The sequence below is a fragment of the Littorina saxatilis genome, linkage group LG11, assembly GCF_037325665.1.
Source record: "Littorina saxatilis isolate snail1 linkage group LG11, US_GU_Lsax_2.0, whole genome shotgun sequence".
Lineage (NCBI taxonomy): Eukaryota > Metazoa > Mollusca > Gastropoda > Littorinimorpha > Littorinidae > Littorina > Littorina saxatilis.
The window spans coordinates 25,827,574-25,846,790 of record NC_090255.1 but is presented as its reverse complement, the minus strand read 5'-3'; the positions used below and the strand labels follow the sequence as shown (position 1 = coordinate 25,846,790).

The 19,217-nt window shown below is 40.6% G+C and overlaps 1 protein-coding gene across 2 annotated transcripts; it reads left to right on the top strand.

Annotated features, from left to right (window-relative positions):
* Nucleotides 1–3,442: 3,442 nt before the first annotated feature.
* On the top strand, nucleotides 3,443–8,073 carry LOC138980855 (34 kDa spicule matrix protein-like). 2 transcript variants are annotated; one of them, XM_070353735.1, is made up of 4 exons: nucleotides 3,443–3,545; nucleotides 4,132–4,238; nucleotides 7,289–7,309; nucleotides 7,343–8,073. In XM_070353735.1, the coding sequence occupies exons 2-4, from the start codon at nucleotides 4,152–4,154 to the stop codon at nucleotides 7,727–7,729; spliced, it is 495 nt and encodes a 164-aa protein (XP_070209836.1). In that variant the 5' UTR covers nucleotides 3,443–3,545; nucleotides 4,132–4,151; the 3' UTR covers nucleotides 7,730–8,073. The 2 variants fall into 2 exon arrangements, with proteins under 2 accessions (XP_070209836.1, XP_070209835.1); XM_070353734.1 differs by having other exon boundaries at nucleotides 3,446–3,545; nucleotides 7,289–8,073.
* The last annotated feature ends 11,144 nt before the right edge of the window (nucleotides 8,074–19,217 follow it).

The following is a 19,217-nucleotide window of genomic DNA, read 5'->3' as shown; positions in this document are numbered from 1 at the left end:
TTGTGCAGTTCGTCTTCTTGACGACACTCTTGTTCTGTTTGTCTCATTGAAAACTCATGTTCAGCTTGGCTTGTTGAAGACTCATGTTCATTTTGTCTCGTCGAAGACACCTGTACAGTTTGTCGTATTGGAGACTCATGTACTGTCGTATTGGAGACTCATGTTCAATTTGTCGTATTGAAAACTCATGTTCAGGTTGGCGTGCTGAAGAATCGTGTGCAGTTTGTTGTATTGTATGGGTGCCAGGGGGATTCTAGGCCTAGCTCAAAGTCTGACGATGACAAATACCGCAAAGAGACAAGAGTGCCGTGTTGTGTTGCTAGCATGGAAGTAGTAGAAGCCTTTTCATCATCGGGTTTGTTGTGGCCTTGTAAAGAATGCGGGGTTTCTGTTGCAGCAGAAAAGTTTAGTGTTTCGGGTTGCGCAAGAAGATCGCGTCATATTGTATGTGACATCAAGCGTAAACTGTACACTTCAACTATACCTTTGTTAAATGGAACACATACACTCTTTTTCCATATCGTTCCGGCGTGAAATTGGCATTTGTGCTTGCACTATAATTGACTGACGACTACAGTTTGAAAAGAGGACCTATACAATACGCACGTTAGCGGAAACTAAAGGGGGAGTTGACGTCCTCACAGAAACTGTTTCTATTAAGGACATGAGTTGGTGATGCGCTAAAAGGCTGGTAAAAGTGAGAAAAGAGGGGAGGATGACGGGGTGGGCAGGAGTGGTGATGATAAAAGTTTATTAAGAGGAATAAATTCTTCTTCTAGATAGTGTGATTTAATATATTTGGGTTTGGTACCCGTTGTCTCCGTTGAATGAAGGACAAAACACATTTACAAAACACAAGCACCTCGTCCTATCGGCCTTTAAAGTGTACAAGCAAGAGACACGACAGAAAATACAAAATGTTGCTGTTTTGTTTTGTATAACATAGACGGGGAATCGCGACGAGGGTGGTGGTGTATGTGTGTATGTGTGTATGTGTGTATGTCTGTATGTCTGTGTGTGTGTGTGTGTGTGTGTGTGTGTGTGTGTGTGTGTCTGTGTGTCTGTGTGTCTGTGTGTGTGTGTGTGTAGAGCGATTCAGAGAAAACTACTGGACCGATCTTCATGAAATTTCACATGAGAGTTCTTGGGTATGGTATCCTCAGCATTTTTTTGAATTTTTTCGATAAATGTCTTTGATGACGTCATATCCGGGTTTTTGAGGCAGCACTGCCACGCTCTCATTTTTCAATCAAATTGATTGAAATTTTGATTAAGCAATCTTCGACGAAGTCCGGACTATGGGATTGTATGTCAGCTTGGCAACATAAAAGTTAGTTAATTAGTTTGCTCATTAAAGTCGTCATTAAAATCGAATTTTCACTTTGAAATTTAAAGGGCAGCTGTCGGGTTGTGGCTCTCAAAATCTGTTCCTTAGAATGAGTTATCATGTAACTGAAACTATACTTAAAAGTTACTTGGTGATTTTGACAGCTTGATAACACAAGTCCGAAGACTTTAGACATGCTACAATGTCTTTAATCGAAGAAAGTTTGCATTCTTGGCCGAGTCAATGCAGCCCGCTCGAAAATTACTTCCCTTGGACGCGTGACGTCAGCCGCGGAATCGGCCGGGTTGAACGGTGCTCTCTTTATGCCGTGTAATGGACGCAATCGGGTTGTCTAGTCAAGCCCTCAAGCATACTTCACGGGTAGGTGAAGAGAAACTTAGGATGGGGTGACTTCTCCCAGGCCAAAATTTCGCAGTAAAAAACGGAGTTCATAACATGTCTTCCGTTCCCCTCCTGCTTTTGTTCCACTTGAACCCTGTTTTTGTTCAACTTATTGGCAGATATTGTCACGCGTCGAGGAACACAAACACACACAAACACACTCACACACAGACACACACACACACACACACACACACACACACACACACACACACACACAAACACACCAAAAACACAGTTTGACAAATTCATCTTTGATTTTTTGCGGCCGAACCCCCCTCCCCCATTTTCCACACTAGATCCACTGTTTCATCTTTGTCTCCGTCTCTCTTCCCTTTATCTTATCTCGTCTATCTACTTGAGTGAGTAACTGAAGATGTATTATCATCATCTCTTTCCTAGATTTTCCCACCGACAGAGTTGGCTTTTGTCTTGAATTCAGTACCTCACACGTACACGGTAATTGGTGTGACACCTCAAGCGGACCTTCTTCATAAGTGTACAGTGTCTGCTGACAAGGGACACGAGGGTCTGTGGTTGAGCAACTTTATGGTTTAACCGGGTGGACTGGAGGAGTAGCAACAGCATGTGAACCACTTTAGAAATGACTTGTAAAGGTTGCAGTCGGTCAGATCAAAGAAGAGAAAATGGGAACGTGGGTCTTGAGAAGATACCACCATCATAATACTTTACTTTGTGCAAGAATCAATCACGCGTACAGCATTACAGATGTCCAGCTGTAGTCTACATTGTACTGTAAACTTCACAGCGGCCTTATCGGCTTCCTCGAGTGACGTCACAGCAAGGCTAACGCTGCGGCGTCTTTCTTGTGCTGACAGAGTTGTCGGTCGCGGATTTTGAGTCGTTTCGGCCTGCCAACTGCTTCGTTTTTTTGCGGATTGTGAGAACTAGCAGAAAGTTTCACGCATTTTAATGGTTTCAAACTAATGATGAAAGTGTCTTCTTCTGGACCAAATCAACAGTCTTTAGTTGAATCAACTCGGAAAACTCTTAAACGCGTTTTTGCACGCGACTCCGCGCATTTTTGAGACCAGGCAACCCGACAGCTGCCCTTTAAAAATAATTGCATCCTATTTCTCAATTTCTCCTGAATTCAAAAGTATATACATGTGTTATGTTTACTCTTAAAAATGTGCTCAGAATTACAGAAAACAGGTTAAGTAAGTGCTACGTTCGCACGCTTCGCGGAGACGAGCGTGACCCGTCTCGGTCTTTGATTTTGGTTAGTCGAGATAATGTCTTAATAATTATAGTCTCGGCGATGACTGTTTTTTTGGTGTTTATCTGTTACTTTGATGCCGACAGCTTGACTAAATGTCTTTATATCGCTGTACGCGACTTGTTTGTTTTAATTTTGTAAATGCATCCAGATAAGGTATTCATTTTCAAAAAAATCCTACTGTGCACAGAGAACATCCAGGCTGTTTGGTATAATCCTGACAGCGATCATATCAATCTGTCACGATCAAAGCCCACGTATGTTGCAAAAGCCTACCACTGACATGTGATCGACACTCTTTGGTTGACGTAATCTGGTGCCTTGACTTTGCCATCTAACTCCGCAGAAGCCACGCAGAGATTTATCCTACTTTACAAATGTACTGATACTGTAAAAATAAATCACAATGAGAAACTTTTTCTGATCAATGTCTCAGATTACTTAAAACTTCAGGAGGCAATGTCACGGATGATATACGCATTTGGTCTGATTGCTCTTTTTTCAAAGATATAAAAGTCAGGACTCATTTCTGTACGCCACTTCCGGCAACCAGCTTTGAGATTTACTGAGAGTCTGGTGAGTGTACACATTTCTGTTTTGGTTTCCAGACTGGTAATAATGTTAACTTATTACAGTTTTAGGAATTGATAGCCGAATTGGTGAATGGATGGATGGAATTATTAAGATAATGATAGTATACGTCTCACGAAAGAAGAAAAAAGAAAAAAGAAACTAATTCTTTGTTTGTATGAAAATCTGATTGTTTTCGTACATCTGTGTCAGGATATAAAATATAAACGTAATACATACGTCTGTGTTCTAGGTTGCCATTTTATGAATATGAACAGGAATGTGACACGACATTGAACTATCCCCCCACCCCCCTCAACACCTCGCACCCTCCCCCCCCCCCCCCCCCTCAAAGGCGGATCACTGAGTTGCTTTGTTCGCTTAGTATGATACGACGGGTCGATGTGGCACACACAACATTGTCTTTCTTAAACGATTTGTAGACATTGGATATACATGCGCCTGTGCGTGTGGGAATGCGTGTCTGTATGTTTGCCTGCATGTCCGCGCTCAGTCGCGCGTGTGTGCGTGTATTCCTGTGTGTCTGCTGTCTTTCTGCCTGGTGTTTCATACTGCATGTTGTATATTTCAGAGAAATTACAAAAGCACAGAATGTATCGTGTATTCGTGGTCGCACTGTGCCTGCCCGCCATCTTCATTCTGGCCGAGGAAGGGGCAGCAACCCTGGAGAACCAGCCTGTGAGTATTGCTTTAAAGTTACTGAACTTGTCCCGTCCAGGTGCACGGAGCCCCTAGGGCTTTAAGTCGTTCCTCAGGCAGGTATCCGTTTGAAAAAATACCTTGTTACGTTGACCTTTATGCAAGGATTCAAAAACGGCACATTTTTTACGAATTATTGTTGATCATTCTCCGGCCAGGAAAGCGTGGCCCTCGGTCAGTCTCACATCAGGTCCAACACGTCAACTAATGACGTCAAAAGCTTAGCCTACATGGAAGTCTAGTCTTGATTTGCTTGGGTTTGATTTCGAAAGAAAGTTGTAAAAGATGGTTTGTGGGTCCATTTTGGCGTACCGCACACAGCCTTTAGCCCCAGAACGTGATCACTGTCAGAAATGTTGATTACATTTTGGCGGGAAATGCCGCGAACTGAAAAACTGCATAAAGTTTCGTTTGGCTGGCAACACTAAAGGTATGTGTATTCCTCTGTGAGATAGTTGTGTTGACTGGTTTTTTTTTGGTTTTTTTTAAATCTTTAAAAATTTTTATTCAGTTTATAATAACAAAACAAAACACACACACACACACATCATTCAAAGAGTAAGGTCACCGTGACCTTTTTTTTATTTTTATTTTTATTTTTTATTTTTTTTACTTCTCTTTTTTATATTTAGTCAAGTTTTGACTAAATATTTTAACATCGAGGGGGAATCGAAACGAGGGTCGTGGTGTATGTGTGTGTGTGTGTGTGTATGTGTGTGTGTATGTGTGTGTGTGTGTGCGTGCGTGTAGAGCGATTCAGACCAAACTACTGGACCGATCTTTATGAAATTTGACATGAGAGTTCCTGGGATTGATATCCCCATCAGTTTTTTTCATTTTTTTGATAAATGTCTTTGATGACGTCATATCCGGCTTTTCGTGAAAGTTGAGGCGGCACTGTCACGCCCTCATTTTTCAACCAAATTGGTTGAAATTTTAGTCAAGTAATCTTCGACGAAGCCCGGGGTTCGGTATTGCATTTCAGCTTGGTGGCTTAAAAATTAATTAATGACTTTGGTCATTAAAAATCTGAAAATTGTAAAAAAAAATAAAAATTTATAAAACGATCCAAATTTACGTTTATCTTATTCTCCATCATTTGCTGATTCCAAAAACATATAAATATGTTATATTCGGATTAAAAACAAGCTCTGAAAATTAAATATATAAAAATTATTATCAATTTTGTTTTTCGAAATCAATTTAAAAACACTTTCATCTTATTCCTTGTCGGTTCCTGATTCCAAAAATATATAGATATGATATGTTTGGATTAAAAACACGCTCAGAAAGTTAAAACGAAGAGAGGTACAGAAAAGCGTGCTATGCAGCATAGCGTAACCACTACCCCGCTCGCGCGCTCTTCTTGTCAATTTCACTGCCTATGCCGTGAGCGGTGGACCACGAGTATACGGTCTTGCTGCGTTGCATTGCGTTCAGTTTCATTCTGTGAGTTCGACAGCTACTTGACTAAATATTGTATTTTCGCCTTACGCGACTTGTTTTTATTTATTTTTTTTTTAACCTCAGTAACAATATGACTCGCTATGAGTATGATACTGTGAGCGAAGCTGAACAGTTTAAACATAAACAGATTGGGTTATAAATAATAATATCATTCTTTCGTTTGATATGGACAATCTTCGAAAATGTACAATATTTTCAATCAATTATAATTTAGCTATAATTCTCTCCGTGAACAGGCATTTGCACACTTTCTCTCTTTCCCTATCCTCTCTCTCCCCATCCTCTCTCTCCCTCTCCTCCCCTCTCTCTATCTTTAATCGTCCTCTCTCTCCCCCTCTCCCCTTCTCTCTCTCTCTCACCCTCCTTGCCACTCTCTCTCTCTCTCTCTCTCTCTGATACTTGTGTTGACTGTTGATATCGTAATATGCAACAGAAATACAAATCGTTGCTTCAGCAATGCTGTGACCTGCACTGCATCATTTAGAATAGCAGGATTTCCGTTTGCCCTTTTGCTTCATTTTGAGCGTATTCTCAACCTTTAACACACTTAAACCATATATTTTTGGAATCAGAAAATGATAAGGAATACTGGGGTATCAATTTAGTGAGTATTGTTTTAAAGATAAAGAAAGGGAAAAATCGGGAAAAACTTGGAATGACAATCAAGTTTCATGAATGAGTTTTTAATGTACAAAGCTGAAAACCCAAATCCCATATTTTGGCCAAAGATTACTTGGTGAAAATTTAGACAAGCAACGTTCAAAATTAGAGTCGAGGGAGTGCCGCCAAGAGAGTGAGAATTCAGTTAGGATGACGCAAAATACAGTGATACCGGATGAAAGTGAATGCCCAAAGGAATATACAGGAACATTTTCATTTCAAAAATGGGAAATTTCATAGCTTTTTCATTCAACGGGTTTCCCTATTAAGGCACATTTTCAATCGAACACAACGAAACAATATATATATTTGGAATCAAGAGGAAATAAGGAATACAACGATATCACTTTTGTAATCCAAATTCCAATGTTAAAAAGGTGAGAAAAAAAAAATCGGCAAAATATGAATGAAAATTTCATAAACAAAATGTTTAGGTAAATAGCTGAAATGCAATCCCATAGTCCAAACTGAACCAATTAAGAATAAAGGATAAACCTTTTGAAGAAATAACTTTGAGAATTGCGACCACCACAGTGCCGCCTCAACTTTCAGTACAACGCATAAAAGACATCATCAAATAGCGCTATCAAAAAATCCGGAGAAACGTGCCTTAGGAAATGCCCTGAATAATGTATGTACCAATTTGCATGAAACTCCGTCGGGTACTTTCCGAGAAATGCTTGTCACACACACACACACACAAACACACACACACACACACAAACACATACACACACACACACACACACACACACACACACACACATCGGGAGACAAACCTCACCCTCCGCCCACATTAAATCATTCAGTCAAGTATTGTCTGAATGTAAAAGGTAACTCCTCTTCGAGACCCATATAGATACATGTATGTGTGCGCTAAAGCTAACGTTTCTGTCCACCAGGTCGGATACGGCGGACGAGGTCAGGGCGGCTTTGGCGGCAGACCAGGACAGGGTGGATTTGGCGGTGAAGAGGGTGGATACGGCAATGGACAGGGCGGCTTTGGCGGCAGACCAGGACAGGGTGGATTTGGCGGTGAAGAGGGTGGATACGGCAATGGACAGGGCGGCTTTGGCGGCAGACCAGGACAGGGTGGATTTGGAGGAAGACCAGGACAGGGTGGATTTGGCGGTGAAGAGGGTGGATTTGGCGGTGGACAGGGTGGCTTTGGCGGTGGACAGGGTGGATTTGGTGGTAGACCAGGACAGGGTGGATTTGGTGGTAGACCAGGACAGGGTGGATTTGGCGGTGGACAGGGTGGATTTGGTGGTAGACCAGGACAGGGTGGATTTGGCGGAAGACCAGGACAGGGTGGATTTGGCGGTAGATTTGATCGCGATTAAGGAATACCTTAAGGGCTTTGTTTTTTTGTTAACGAAGAGGTTTTTCCTCTCAACTAGAATTCTCCCCCATCAACTCATCTTGTGGAAGCGGGCTACGTGCACGATTGGTTGTTTGATTTGTTTGTTTTGAAAGACAGTCCACTCAATAGAATCAAACTGTCTTCAAAATAGCTCACCGCAGCTTGTTTGTAAACTGTGTCCACAGGCATGGTTGTAATTGTCCGTGCATACTTGCGTGTCTTTATCAACTGTCTTAATCAATTGTTGCCAGACCGGCAAAGTTGCTTCGTTTTTGTTTTCTGAATAAACATTTCCAACCGAATTAAAACGTGTGTCTTGCTTCTTAATGTTCATTGACAATACGTTGGATTGTTGTTGTTGTCGCTATGTTTTGGACTTGTTCGTGTATGCTCGTGTGTTTCATAACTCATAAAGTGTGTGTGTGTGTGTGTGTGTGTGAGTGTGTGAGAGAGAGAGAGAGTGTGTGTATGTGTGTGTGTTTGTGAGTGTGTGTGTATGTGCGTGTTTGTGAGTGTGTGTGTGTGTGTGTGTATTCATGAACGTGTGCCCGTGCGTGCACTTGCATAAACACATTATGCACAGACACACACACACACACACACACACACACACACACACACACACACGTGCGGACATGAACCAACAGAGGAAACACTGTATTCTGTCGAAAGTGCATTGTATTGTGATTACAATAAAGTAGAAAAGTATGATACATAGTAGTTCTTGGTCACTTTTCTTGTTCTGTGCCGTTTTCTCTTGGGTGTCATTGTTCTGCAACAAAAAGAATTAACAAGAGGCGAAGCCTTCAAGGCTCACGTAAGAAATCGACAAACAGTAACACAAACTCAATCACTCCGTCACACATACACACACACACACACACACACACACACACACACACACACACACACACACACACACACACACAGTAAGCATAGGTGAAACTGTGCAAGAAAGCGAGACACTGGATCTGCCAACTAGTCTCGGCCCGCTCACAATAACAACAAGGAACTTAGTCGATAAATATCGACAGGGGGTCGACAAATGGTTTAAATGTGAAATGTGTGTATATGGGTGTGGGTCTGAAACAAACAAACAAACAAACAAACCATGTTAACCCCCCCCCTCCCCTCCCCTCCCACCGCTCGCGGGCTGAACGACTGACGTCACATGTCGCTTCGGTCTTTTCCGGAAGAACACCACGTGTACATAATACACACTTCGATCGCGTAGCACTGCCATTGCACATTTTCGCAACGAAAACCGTGCTACTGTTTCTTGTGTGTTAAATCTGAAAGCAATATAAGTGAACGAACAATTGAAAACTGATATCACGTTACTAAACTCCCAAAAGTAATAAATTACTTCTGACTGCGGTACACAATACATTTTCAAAGCAATTTTTATTATTTTTAAGACATAAAAAATACAACGGAAGAAAAATACAAGCAACATTTTTTTTTTATGTACAGACTAATACTGAAGCTCGCTCTTTCTCTTTCGTATGCTGGATTCAGGTGCACAGATCTAGTGTCTCGCTTTCTTGCACAGTGTCACCTATGCTTACTGTGTGTGTGTGTGTGTGTGTATGTGTGTATGTGTGACGGAGTGATTGAGTTTGTGTTACTGTTTGTCGATTTCTTACGTGAGCCTTGAAGGCTTCGCCTCTTGTTTTCTCTTTAATATACACATAAACACAACATAACATACAGCGTACACATAGTTTATCAACATAAGGTATGGCTGTCTTAGCGCATACACACGCACATACCTAGACAAGACACAGACATAGACAGTAGGGTGGGTTGTTGAAAAGACAGGGGACATGGAAGGGGGGTGGGGGTGGAAACTGATGTTGGGGGAGGGGAGGGGGGGGTAGGTGGGGACGGTGGTCACACTTTAGCCTCCAAGTATACATGGAGTTTAATTATCGGCATAAAAGTACTGTATAACATGTTATGAATAAATGGGTCAGGGGGTATCACATTCAAAAATGTTCATACGGAATCAATCAATACAATTATCCTATGGCATCAATGAAAAAAGTGTCTATATGAGCCAATGTCAAAAGGTGCTGTGGGTACGCTAGGTATTTTATAAGTTCTGTAACTATTTACTGAATGTACACTCAGATGGAACTTTTGGTTTTTCTGAGAGATTAATGAATAAAGATGATCGCAGAGAAAAACCAAAGACTAACTATAAACAGTTAAAATTCTGCTCCTCATTCATTACGCAAATTAGTGCTTTTTAGGGACGTATTTTGACAAGGTGTTTGAGTACTCTCGATAGTTTTAGAAAAAATGCTAATAAGCTTTTTTTCTGGGCAGTTGGATTTAAACCAAATGATTGCATGAACCCCAATACATAGTTCTGTGTGTTTTTCTTCCCATTTGTCCGTTTTTTAAAGAAATTATTAAAGTTTGAAAATTGCGTGTCTAGCGTGACTCTTTGCGTCACAAAAACTCAAACTTTAAAAAAGCTTCCAAAAAATGTTGTTGTTCAACTAGATACACAAAAGAACCAGTTTTGAACAAAAACTGTCGGTGAAAAGGAAAAACAATGAAAATAACCACTATATTTTGAAGTTTGGTACCATTTCTGGCTAATTTAAGCTTTGTCGTCACAATGTCACACTAGACACTTTTTTAGCAAATTTCCTTTTTTTTCCACAAAATTTTTAATTTCTTTCTTTTTTTTGGCTAGCAGTCAGAAGCAAATCAAATGACTGCTTCATAATCACAGTTTTTGAAAAGAAGAAATAACAAGTCGCGTAAGGCGAAAATACAATATTTAGTCAAGTAGCTGTCGAACTCACAGAATGAAACTGAACGCAACGCAACGCAGCAAGACCGTATACTCGTAGCATCGTCACTCCACCGCCCGTGGCAAAGGCAGTGCCCGTGGAATTGACAAGAAGAGCGGGATATTCGTTGCGCTGAGAAGGATAGCACGCTTTTCTGTACCTCTCTTCGTTTTAACTTTCTGAGCGTGTTTTTAATCCAAACATATCATATCTATATATTTTTGGAATCAGGAACCGACAAGGAATAAGATGAAAGTGTTTTTAAATTGATTTCGAAAAAAAAATGTTGATAATAATTTTTATATATTTAATTTTCAGAGCTTGTTTTTAATCCGGATATAACATATTTATATGTTTTTGGAATCAGCAAATGATGGAGAATAAGATAAACGTAAATTTGGATCGTTTTATAAATTTTTATTTTTTTTTACAATTTTCAGATTTTTAATGACCTAAGTCATTAATTAATTTTTAAGCCACCAAGCTGAAATGCAATACCGAAGTCCGGGCTTCGTCGAAGATTACTTGACCAAAATTTCAACCAATTTGGTTGAAAAATGAGGGCGTGACAGTGCCGCCTCAACTTTCACGAAAAGCCGGATATGACGTCATCAAAGACATTTATCAAAAAAATGAAAAAAACGTTCGGGGATTTCATACCCAGGAACTCTCATGTCAAATTTCATAAAGATCGGTCCAGTAGTTTAGTCTGAATCGCTCTACACACACACACACACACACACACACACACACGCACACACATACACCATACCCTCGTTTCGATTCCCCCTCGATGTTAAAATATTTAGTCAAAACTTGACTAAATATAAAAAGGAATTGTCATTATTGTGTGACAGAACAATTTGTCGTCACAGGTCACACTAGACACACGACGTCATTTGTCCATCCAAACATAATGTATGTAATTAAAACCACTGTTTTAGAAGATTGATTACGTGCTTTAATTATCGACAAATGCTTGTTCTTCATCACTCTCTTGAGATGACCAGGAAGAAATAATAATGGGCCAGAATTCCCAATCATCTAGGCCGTTTTCTGAACTTCGCGCACGGCGCGCTAGTGTTAAGACCGCGGCCCAAAAAACACAGTCCGGTGCCCAGCGATGCTCGGAATACAAGAAAAGGATAAAAAATTAAAACCGACCAGGAGTATGCTGCCTACCTGGATAGACAGAACGTATTGAGCAAGGCTTGGAGGGAACACCGGACCGACGAGCGGAGAGCATAATGGATCGCGAGAAAGCAAGACATCGTAAACAGTTGAGCAGGTAATTTACAAATCTGTAGAATCTTCTGTCAAGTCTCCATCTAATCCAGAGTCGAATTAAAAATTGAGTATGCGAATTTGATTACCTTTCAGTGTACAGACTGTAACGAGCTCGAGGACACTCACACACACACACATACACACACGCACGCACGCACGCACGCACGCACGCACCCATGCACACACGCATGCAAGCACTCACACACACAAGCAAGCACGCACACACACGCACGCACCGATGCACGCATGCATTCAAGCGCGCAAAATGTGTCAGATTTTGGTAGGTTTAGGAATGTGTTTATGTAAAACTCTTTTTAAAGAAATAAACCGGGAAAAAAACTACCCAATGTTTTGCGCTAAAACCCGTCTCCGGGTTAATAATTTTCAGTTTAAACCGTTTGCTGCAGACCTGCCGTTTCACACCGAGATTATCATTGCATGAACAATTAAAGAACTACAACTATGAGGATACCGATACTCAACATTACAACTCATAATGTGCGGTGTGTGTGTGTGTGTGCGGTGTGTGTGTGTGTGTGTGTGTGTGTCCCAGGGCTCGTGCGAAGAAAGAAAAAAAGAAAAACAGCTCTCCGCTAACTGCAGCAAAAAGGAAGAAAACGGATATTAAAAACATAATTCGTAAAGCGGAGACACCTGCAGACAGGCAGAAGAAGAAAACCAAAGAAAATGCTAAGGTTCGGCAGTGCAAAAGAAGATCTTCCATGACAGATAAACAGAAGAGGGAATTGAACAAAATAAGAATGGACAGATACCACAGAAAACAAGAAAAAGACAATCTGACGAATCTCGCAAGACCAGTGAGCTTTTTGAAGTCAGTAAAAATGGCATTTAATGCCATTTCCAGGAAGCGGGACAAAGAGTCTCTTCAGAAACAAAATTTCATTAAAACGTTACTCAAGCGACAAGCAGTACATCAAGACAGTTGTAGAACTCTCAAGCAACTGTACGTGCGTAAACGTCCGACAGACACAAAAGTGGAGAAATTCTACGACAGGGAATCAATCGATGTGCCTGGAAAGCGTACAGTGTCAAAAGTGTCAATGATCCAGAAGAAAGTTCTGACCAAGAAAGTGGAGGACTTGTTTGAAATGTTCAAATCTGAAAATCCGTTGTACAAAATATCTCTGACCCCTTTTGCACGGAGGCGCCCAAAACACATCCTGCTGTCTACCAGTCGGACTTTTCTGCAGTGCCTCTGTGAGACATGCACCAACCCAATGTTGAAAGTTGACAAGCTAAACCAGCACTTGTCTGCGATAACTTATTTAATCCGCTTTTATGGAATAACCAATATTTTGTTTATGATGGAAATGTACTGTATTTTGAAGATTGGACAAGAAAGGGTCTTGTTAGCGTATATGATGTTTTACATAGAAAAGAGTTTGTTTCCTATCAGTTCATTTGTGATGTTTTATGAAAATCCCCACAGAGAATTTTGAAATATAACATGGTTCGTGCTGTTGTTACATTTAGTCAAGTTATGACTAAATGTTTTAACATCGAGGGGGGAATCGAGACGAGGGTCGTGGTGTATGTGCGTGTGTCTGTGTGTGTGTGTGTGTGTGTGTGTGTGTGTGTGTGTAGAGCGATTCAGACTAAACTACTGGACCGATCTTTATGAAATTTGACATGAGAGTTCCTGGGTATGAAATCCCCAAACGTTTTTTTCATTTTTTTGATAAATGTCTTTGATGACGTCATATCCGGCTTTTCGTGAAAGTTGAGGCGGCACTGTCACGCCCTCATTTTTCAACCAAATTGGTTGAAATTTTGGTCAAGTAATCTTCGACGAAGCCCGGACTTCGGTATTGCATTTCAGCTTGGTGGCTTAAAAATTAATTAATGACTTTGGTCATTAAAAATCTGAAAATTGTAAAAAAAAATAAAAATTTATAAAACGATCCAAATTTACGTTCATCTTATTTTCCATCATATTCTGATTCCAAAAACATATAAATATGTTATATTTGGATTAAAAAGAAGCTCTGAAAATTAAATATATAAAAATTATTATCAAAATTAAATTGTCGAAATCAATTTAAAAACACTTTTATCTTATTCCTTGTCGGTTCCTGATTCCAAAAACATATAGATATGATATGTTTGGATTAAAAACACGCTCAGAAAGTTAAAACAAAGAGAGGTACAGAAAAGCGTGCTATCCTTCTTAGCGCAACTACTACCCCGCTCTTCTTGTCAATTTCACTGCCTTTGCCATGAGCGGTGGACTGACGATGCTACGAGTATACGGTCTTGCTGAAAAATGGCATTGCGTTCAGTTTCATTCTCTGAGTTCGACAGCTACTTGACTAAATATTGTATTTTCGCCTTACGCGACTTGTTTATTTTGATATAATTCGTGTTTTTTTGTAATTACTGTATTTTTATCTTCTTTTTGTATTTACTTTTTAAATTTTTGGTCGATGTTTACCTTTTCAGTAGAGAGCGATTCAAGATCAAGAAGACAATCTTTATTTTTCTTCTACTCGATCCAACATGCACAATGCACAAAATAGTACTATAACGCCGTACGCTCTACTTTGTACTACACACGGCATCTCCCGTGTTGGTATGAGCGCGCGCTTCCTGTGCATGCTTGAATGCGCCCAGATGCCGCAGAGTACATTATTGTGTAACAGACGGTCTCTGATGCGCCCTTTTCCCGCGAACCTACTAGACTGCAGTTTGCATTGGCTGTTGCTGACCACATTTCCCGTGACGTCATAAAATTTCCCACTAACGCTCTAAGTAGGTCGACAACGTCGACTTGCCCTCTTTCTCTGTTGAGTCGGCCCTAAAGACGGCTCATGCACCCCGACTTCGTTTCGTGCTTTGCGGATTCTTAACAGAGCAAGCTTTAGAGTAAAGTCGAACCGTTTGAGCTTGGAATTTGAGTTCTCTCATGCAACCCACCCCAGGTGCCCTACGTAGTAAAGAGCGAGCAATTTTTACAGAATTAATTTTGCGGATTGTCTCAGAGACAATCGGACCGTGGTGCGTTTTGGCGCTAGACCTAACATTTAAAATCTAAATAATAAATTGACAGCTTGTTACACAAACATTCTTAAATCATAAAAGAATTCTTTTTTCATCAAGACAAGATCAGTACAATTCGAAGTTTTTAAAGTTTGAAAAAAAAAGCCCGGAAGCAGGGTCACGCAAGGTCGTGGTTCTCGTAGCAGACGACGGTTTATGCCTATCGTCGATTCCTCTAAACAGTCAAAAGCCATCGCTAGAGTTCTTGTGAACCACAGCCGTTTGTTTCGTGCATAGTCAGATAAGCTCACATCGAGTCGCATTCAAATTACTAACTGACGACTACATTGTGAAAAAGGGAAACTGGATCACACGGTTCACGATGGCTCAAACCACGCAAAAATAAATTCTTTGAAAATTGCTCGCTCTTTACGGAGGGCACCTAGGATGTTCTCAAGCGGTGAGTGTTTAAATGAAAGGGTGTTTGTACTGCGTGTAAAAGCCCGACAGTATCTGTGATGGTTTACGGGAGGCTTACTGTGTCTTTAACATTTGACCAGAGTCAACTAATCTTGCGTCATGTCAGGGCGTTTTCTTGTCCTGGGAATATATTTCATGACCCCACTGTGACCTTGAAATGTGACGCAGGTCTTCCATATTTGTATCATCTATGGGGGACATCAAACCCTGGAAATGTGGAAGTTTCAAAGATGTAGCCCTCAAAACATTCAAAACAATGATACTTTTTACTTTTTGTTCACCTTAGACGGCCTGCTATGACCTTGATATTTGACAAGGGAGAACCAAACTCGCATCATATTTGGATATCATCAAAACATAGAAGTATGGGAAGTTTAAACGCTTTCGCTACAAAGCATTTTGAGAAAATTCCAAATTATTCCCTTTTTGACCCGAAGACAACCCCACCGTGACCTTGACATTTGACAAAGGTCACCCATATTTATATCATGTGTGTAGGCTATCAAACTCTGGAAATTTGTGAAGTTTCAAAGATGTAGCCCCAAAAACATAAAAAAACAATGATACATTTTTTCTCCTCATTAAGACAGACCTGCTATGACCTTGCTATTTCACAAGAGTAAACCAAATTGAGCATCAGGATTGGATATTATCTCAACAAAGAAGTGTGTGACGTTTAAAAGCTGTTGCTTTAAAACTTTTCGAGAAAATACCAATTTATCACTTTCTGACCCAATACGACCCCGCCGTGACCTTGAAATGTGACGAAGGTCAACTACTCTCTCACCATGTCTGGAGGTCATACAATCATACAAGTATGTGAAGTTTCAAAGCTTTGACTTCAACAATATCTGAGAAAACCTCAAATTAAAGAACTTTTGTATGGAGCACATACCGTTTGTGACTGTGATAGCAATAAATGAATTCATGTTGCTAACATACACATTTTATGCGCTTTTACCTTGATTGTATTTAATCTACACCCCAATACTCATATGCGAGCTCAGTAGAAATGAAAGTTCTAGAAAAAAAATGGAAAAAATCAGGTTTATGTCCTTACATGCCACAAGAGACACTCGTCAAGCCTCAACTTAACGGCCAAATAACACAGCCGTTGTGAAAGATTTTCCCTTTTCTCCTTTAGAAACTATATACTGAATGTGTTAAGCACCTCAAAACACCAGTCATTTTACTTTGGGTGTACTTTGATTTTCGAAGCTGTCAGACAGCACCTTTTGACATTGGCTCATATAAACACCAATCCTTTGCAAATTTACCATAATAATTATTTACACTAGCATTATACTTTTTGATCAAAAACCTTTGTTTAACAATTTTCACAAAAACATTTAGTGTTGGGACTGCCTTATTTAATTTGGCTCCAAATATACTTTGTTTGGCAAGGAGAATAAACAAATCAAAAACAGCATCCGTATGAAAGTTGTCTAAATACCCTAAAATGACAAATTCAAATTACTGCAATGTGTGAAATTTAGGCATAACCATTCTGTGAAATCAGACCAAAAAAGCTTAACTCTTGTGCACTCCCAAAACAAATGTTCTAAGGTTTCCTCTTCCTGTGTACAAAAGCTACATAGTGATGTGTCAGAAATTTTCATCAAAAATAACAGGCGTTGAGTGGGAAAAATTCTATGTAGTATTCTATATTGGAACCACCTCAGGTATGTGTCTTGTGTAGTTCGCCTTATTGTCAAAAACACCTTTCTAACATTTACATCAAAATTCAATAAATTAGACCATTTTTCCATGCACTGTAGATTGCCATCATTTTTCACAAGATGGGTATATATATGTTTTACTCCACCTTTAGCTATTTGTTTCCATACAACATCATCACCAATATGAAAAACATTGTTTAAAACTGCATCCAACTTTAATCTTTTATGATAATTCTTAACTGAGCGCATAACGCCCTCGAAAAAAACAAAATTCAGTTGTAAATTTGGATGTTTCAATTTAAAATCGTTATATGACAAAAACCCATCGGCTCTCATCAAGTGACCGACTGTAATAATGCCGTTTTCCATCCAATTCCTGTTAAAAATAACCTTTTTATCTATGCAAATATGTACATTATAATACAGACGCTCTGAAGCAAAATCACTCAAGGAGATGGGGACACATTTGCATGCAAAATGCTTATAATGTTTGAAAACATCTCTCCAGAAAGGATTCTGAACTCTTTGCATCAATATGTTTCCAAACTCACCTCCTCTCTTGTGAATGTTATGTACAAGTGGACACAGAGCTTGTAGAAGTTTAGTTACTTTTCCTTCACTACAAACGACTCGCTGTAACCATGATATCTTCAGAGCTGACAAAAAGCATTTCAAATCTACCATGTTAAGCCCCCCCCCCCCCCTCTTCAAACGACTGATATGCTGTTGTTCTCTTTATTCTATCTTTCTTAACATCCCATAGAAATGAAAAAAATAACCTATTCAAATCAAACAAAAACTTATCATCAGGGTCTGATTCTTTTTGTTATTACAGTCTGTCTTTAATTTTTTCTTCGTTGTTTTCTATCTTTTTTACCCCATACACGCGGATTCTTTGAATTGGTTCTGCTGCTGCCTCAATGTCTTTGCCAGGGAATGATGTCTAAGGTCCCTTGATACACGATTCGCACCTCCAGACTTTCACTGATGAGATTAAAGTTGCTGCTACCCGAAAAACAATCATGTTGTCCACTTACAGATCTGTCGATTTAAAAAATAATTTTTTTTTTTAACATGGGATTAGAGCTTTCTTTCCAATTGAACATATATACCAAAACTCAATTGCGTTGTTAGCTGCAGTGTTGTTCTTGTTGTTTTTGTTGTTGTTGTTTTTAAGAACTCATTTCGTAACTGAAAGTATAAGTTGGGACAGTCCTCTGATGATGGTTTGTATACTGTTCAAAAAAAGAAATGCATAGCTTGTAATATTTGGATAATTTAGTTATATGGCTACAAGGATATCCACCAAACTGCAGAAAATGTTTATCTGGTCGTCGACCTTTCGTCCATTGCCACAAGTGAGCTCTGCACGTGACGCATGCGTTATCAGTGGCTACAATGTCAAAATTGCTCATTTGGCATGACCACTCCGTGGCACTCGTCATGCTTCAGTGTAATCTCGTGAAACTCGGGGAATATTGAGCTCTCACCATGTCTTCCAAAACCCATAAAAGCGGATTGTTCGCCACAAAGAAATCAGACGACAATTCAGCGACGAAAGATGGCCCGATTGAGCAGAGAAGACCGCCAAATTGCATTGGGTCGTTTACAAGCAGGCCAAAGTCAAAGTGCAATCGCCAGGCACTTCCACGTGTCCCAGAGCACCATCAGTAGACTGTGGGTCAGGTTTCAAGCCACTGGCTCCGTTGCTGACTTGCCACGAGCGGGAAGACCAAGGGCGACAACTGCTGCTCACGACCGCTTCATATGGCTCCGCCACCTCCGGAATCGTTTCCTGTCGGCCTCATCTTCTGTCCAGGCTCTCCCCGGGCCACACCGATTATCGGACCAGACCGTGCGGAACCGCCTGCATGAAGCTGGTTTGAGAGCTCGCAGACCTCACAGAGGAGCTGTCCTCACCCGCCGCCATCGCCAGAACCGAGTGCAGTGGGGCAACCAGCACCTTCGCTGGACCGTCCGGAATCACTGGAGACACGTGTGGTTCAGCGACGAGTCCTACTTCCTGCTCCAGCGACATGATGGTCGGAGGAGGGTCTACCGGAGAGTAAACGAACGTTACGCGCCCAACTGTGTGGATGAGGCACCCGTTCATGGTGGTGGAGGCGTCATGGTGTGGGGGGCGATCAATACCGCTGGAAGGAGCACCCTGGTGCACGTCCAAGGGCGCATAACTGCCCAGCGATACGTGGAGGAAAAT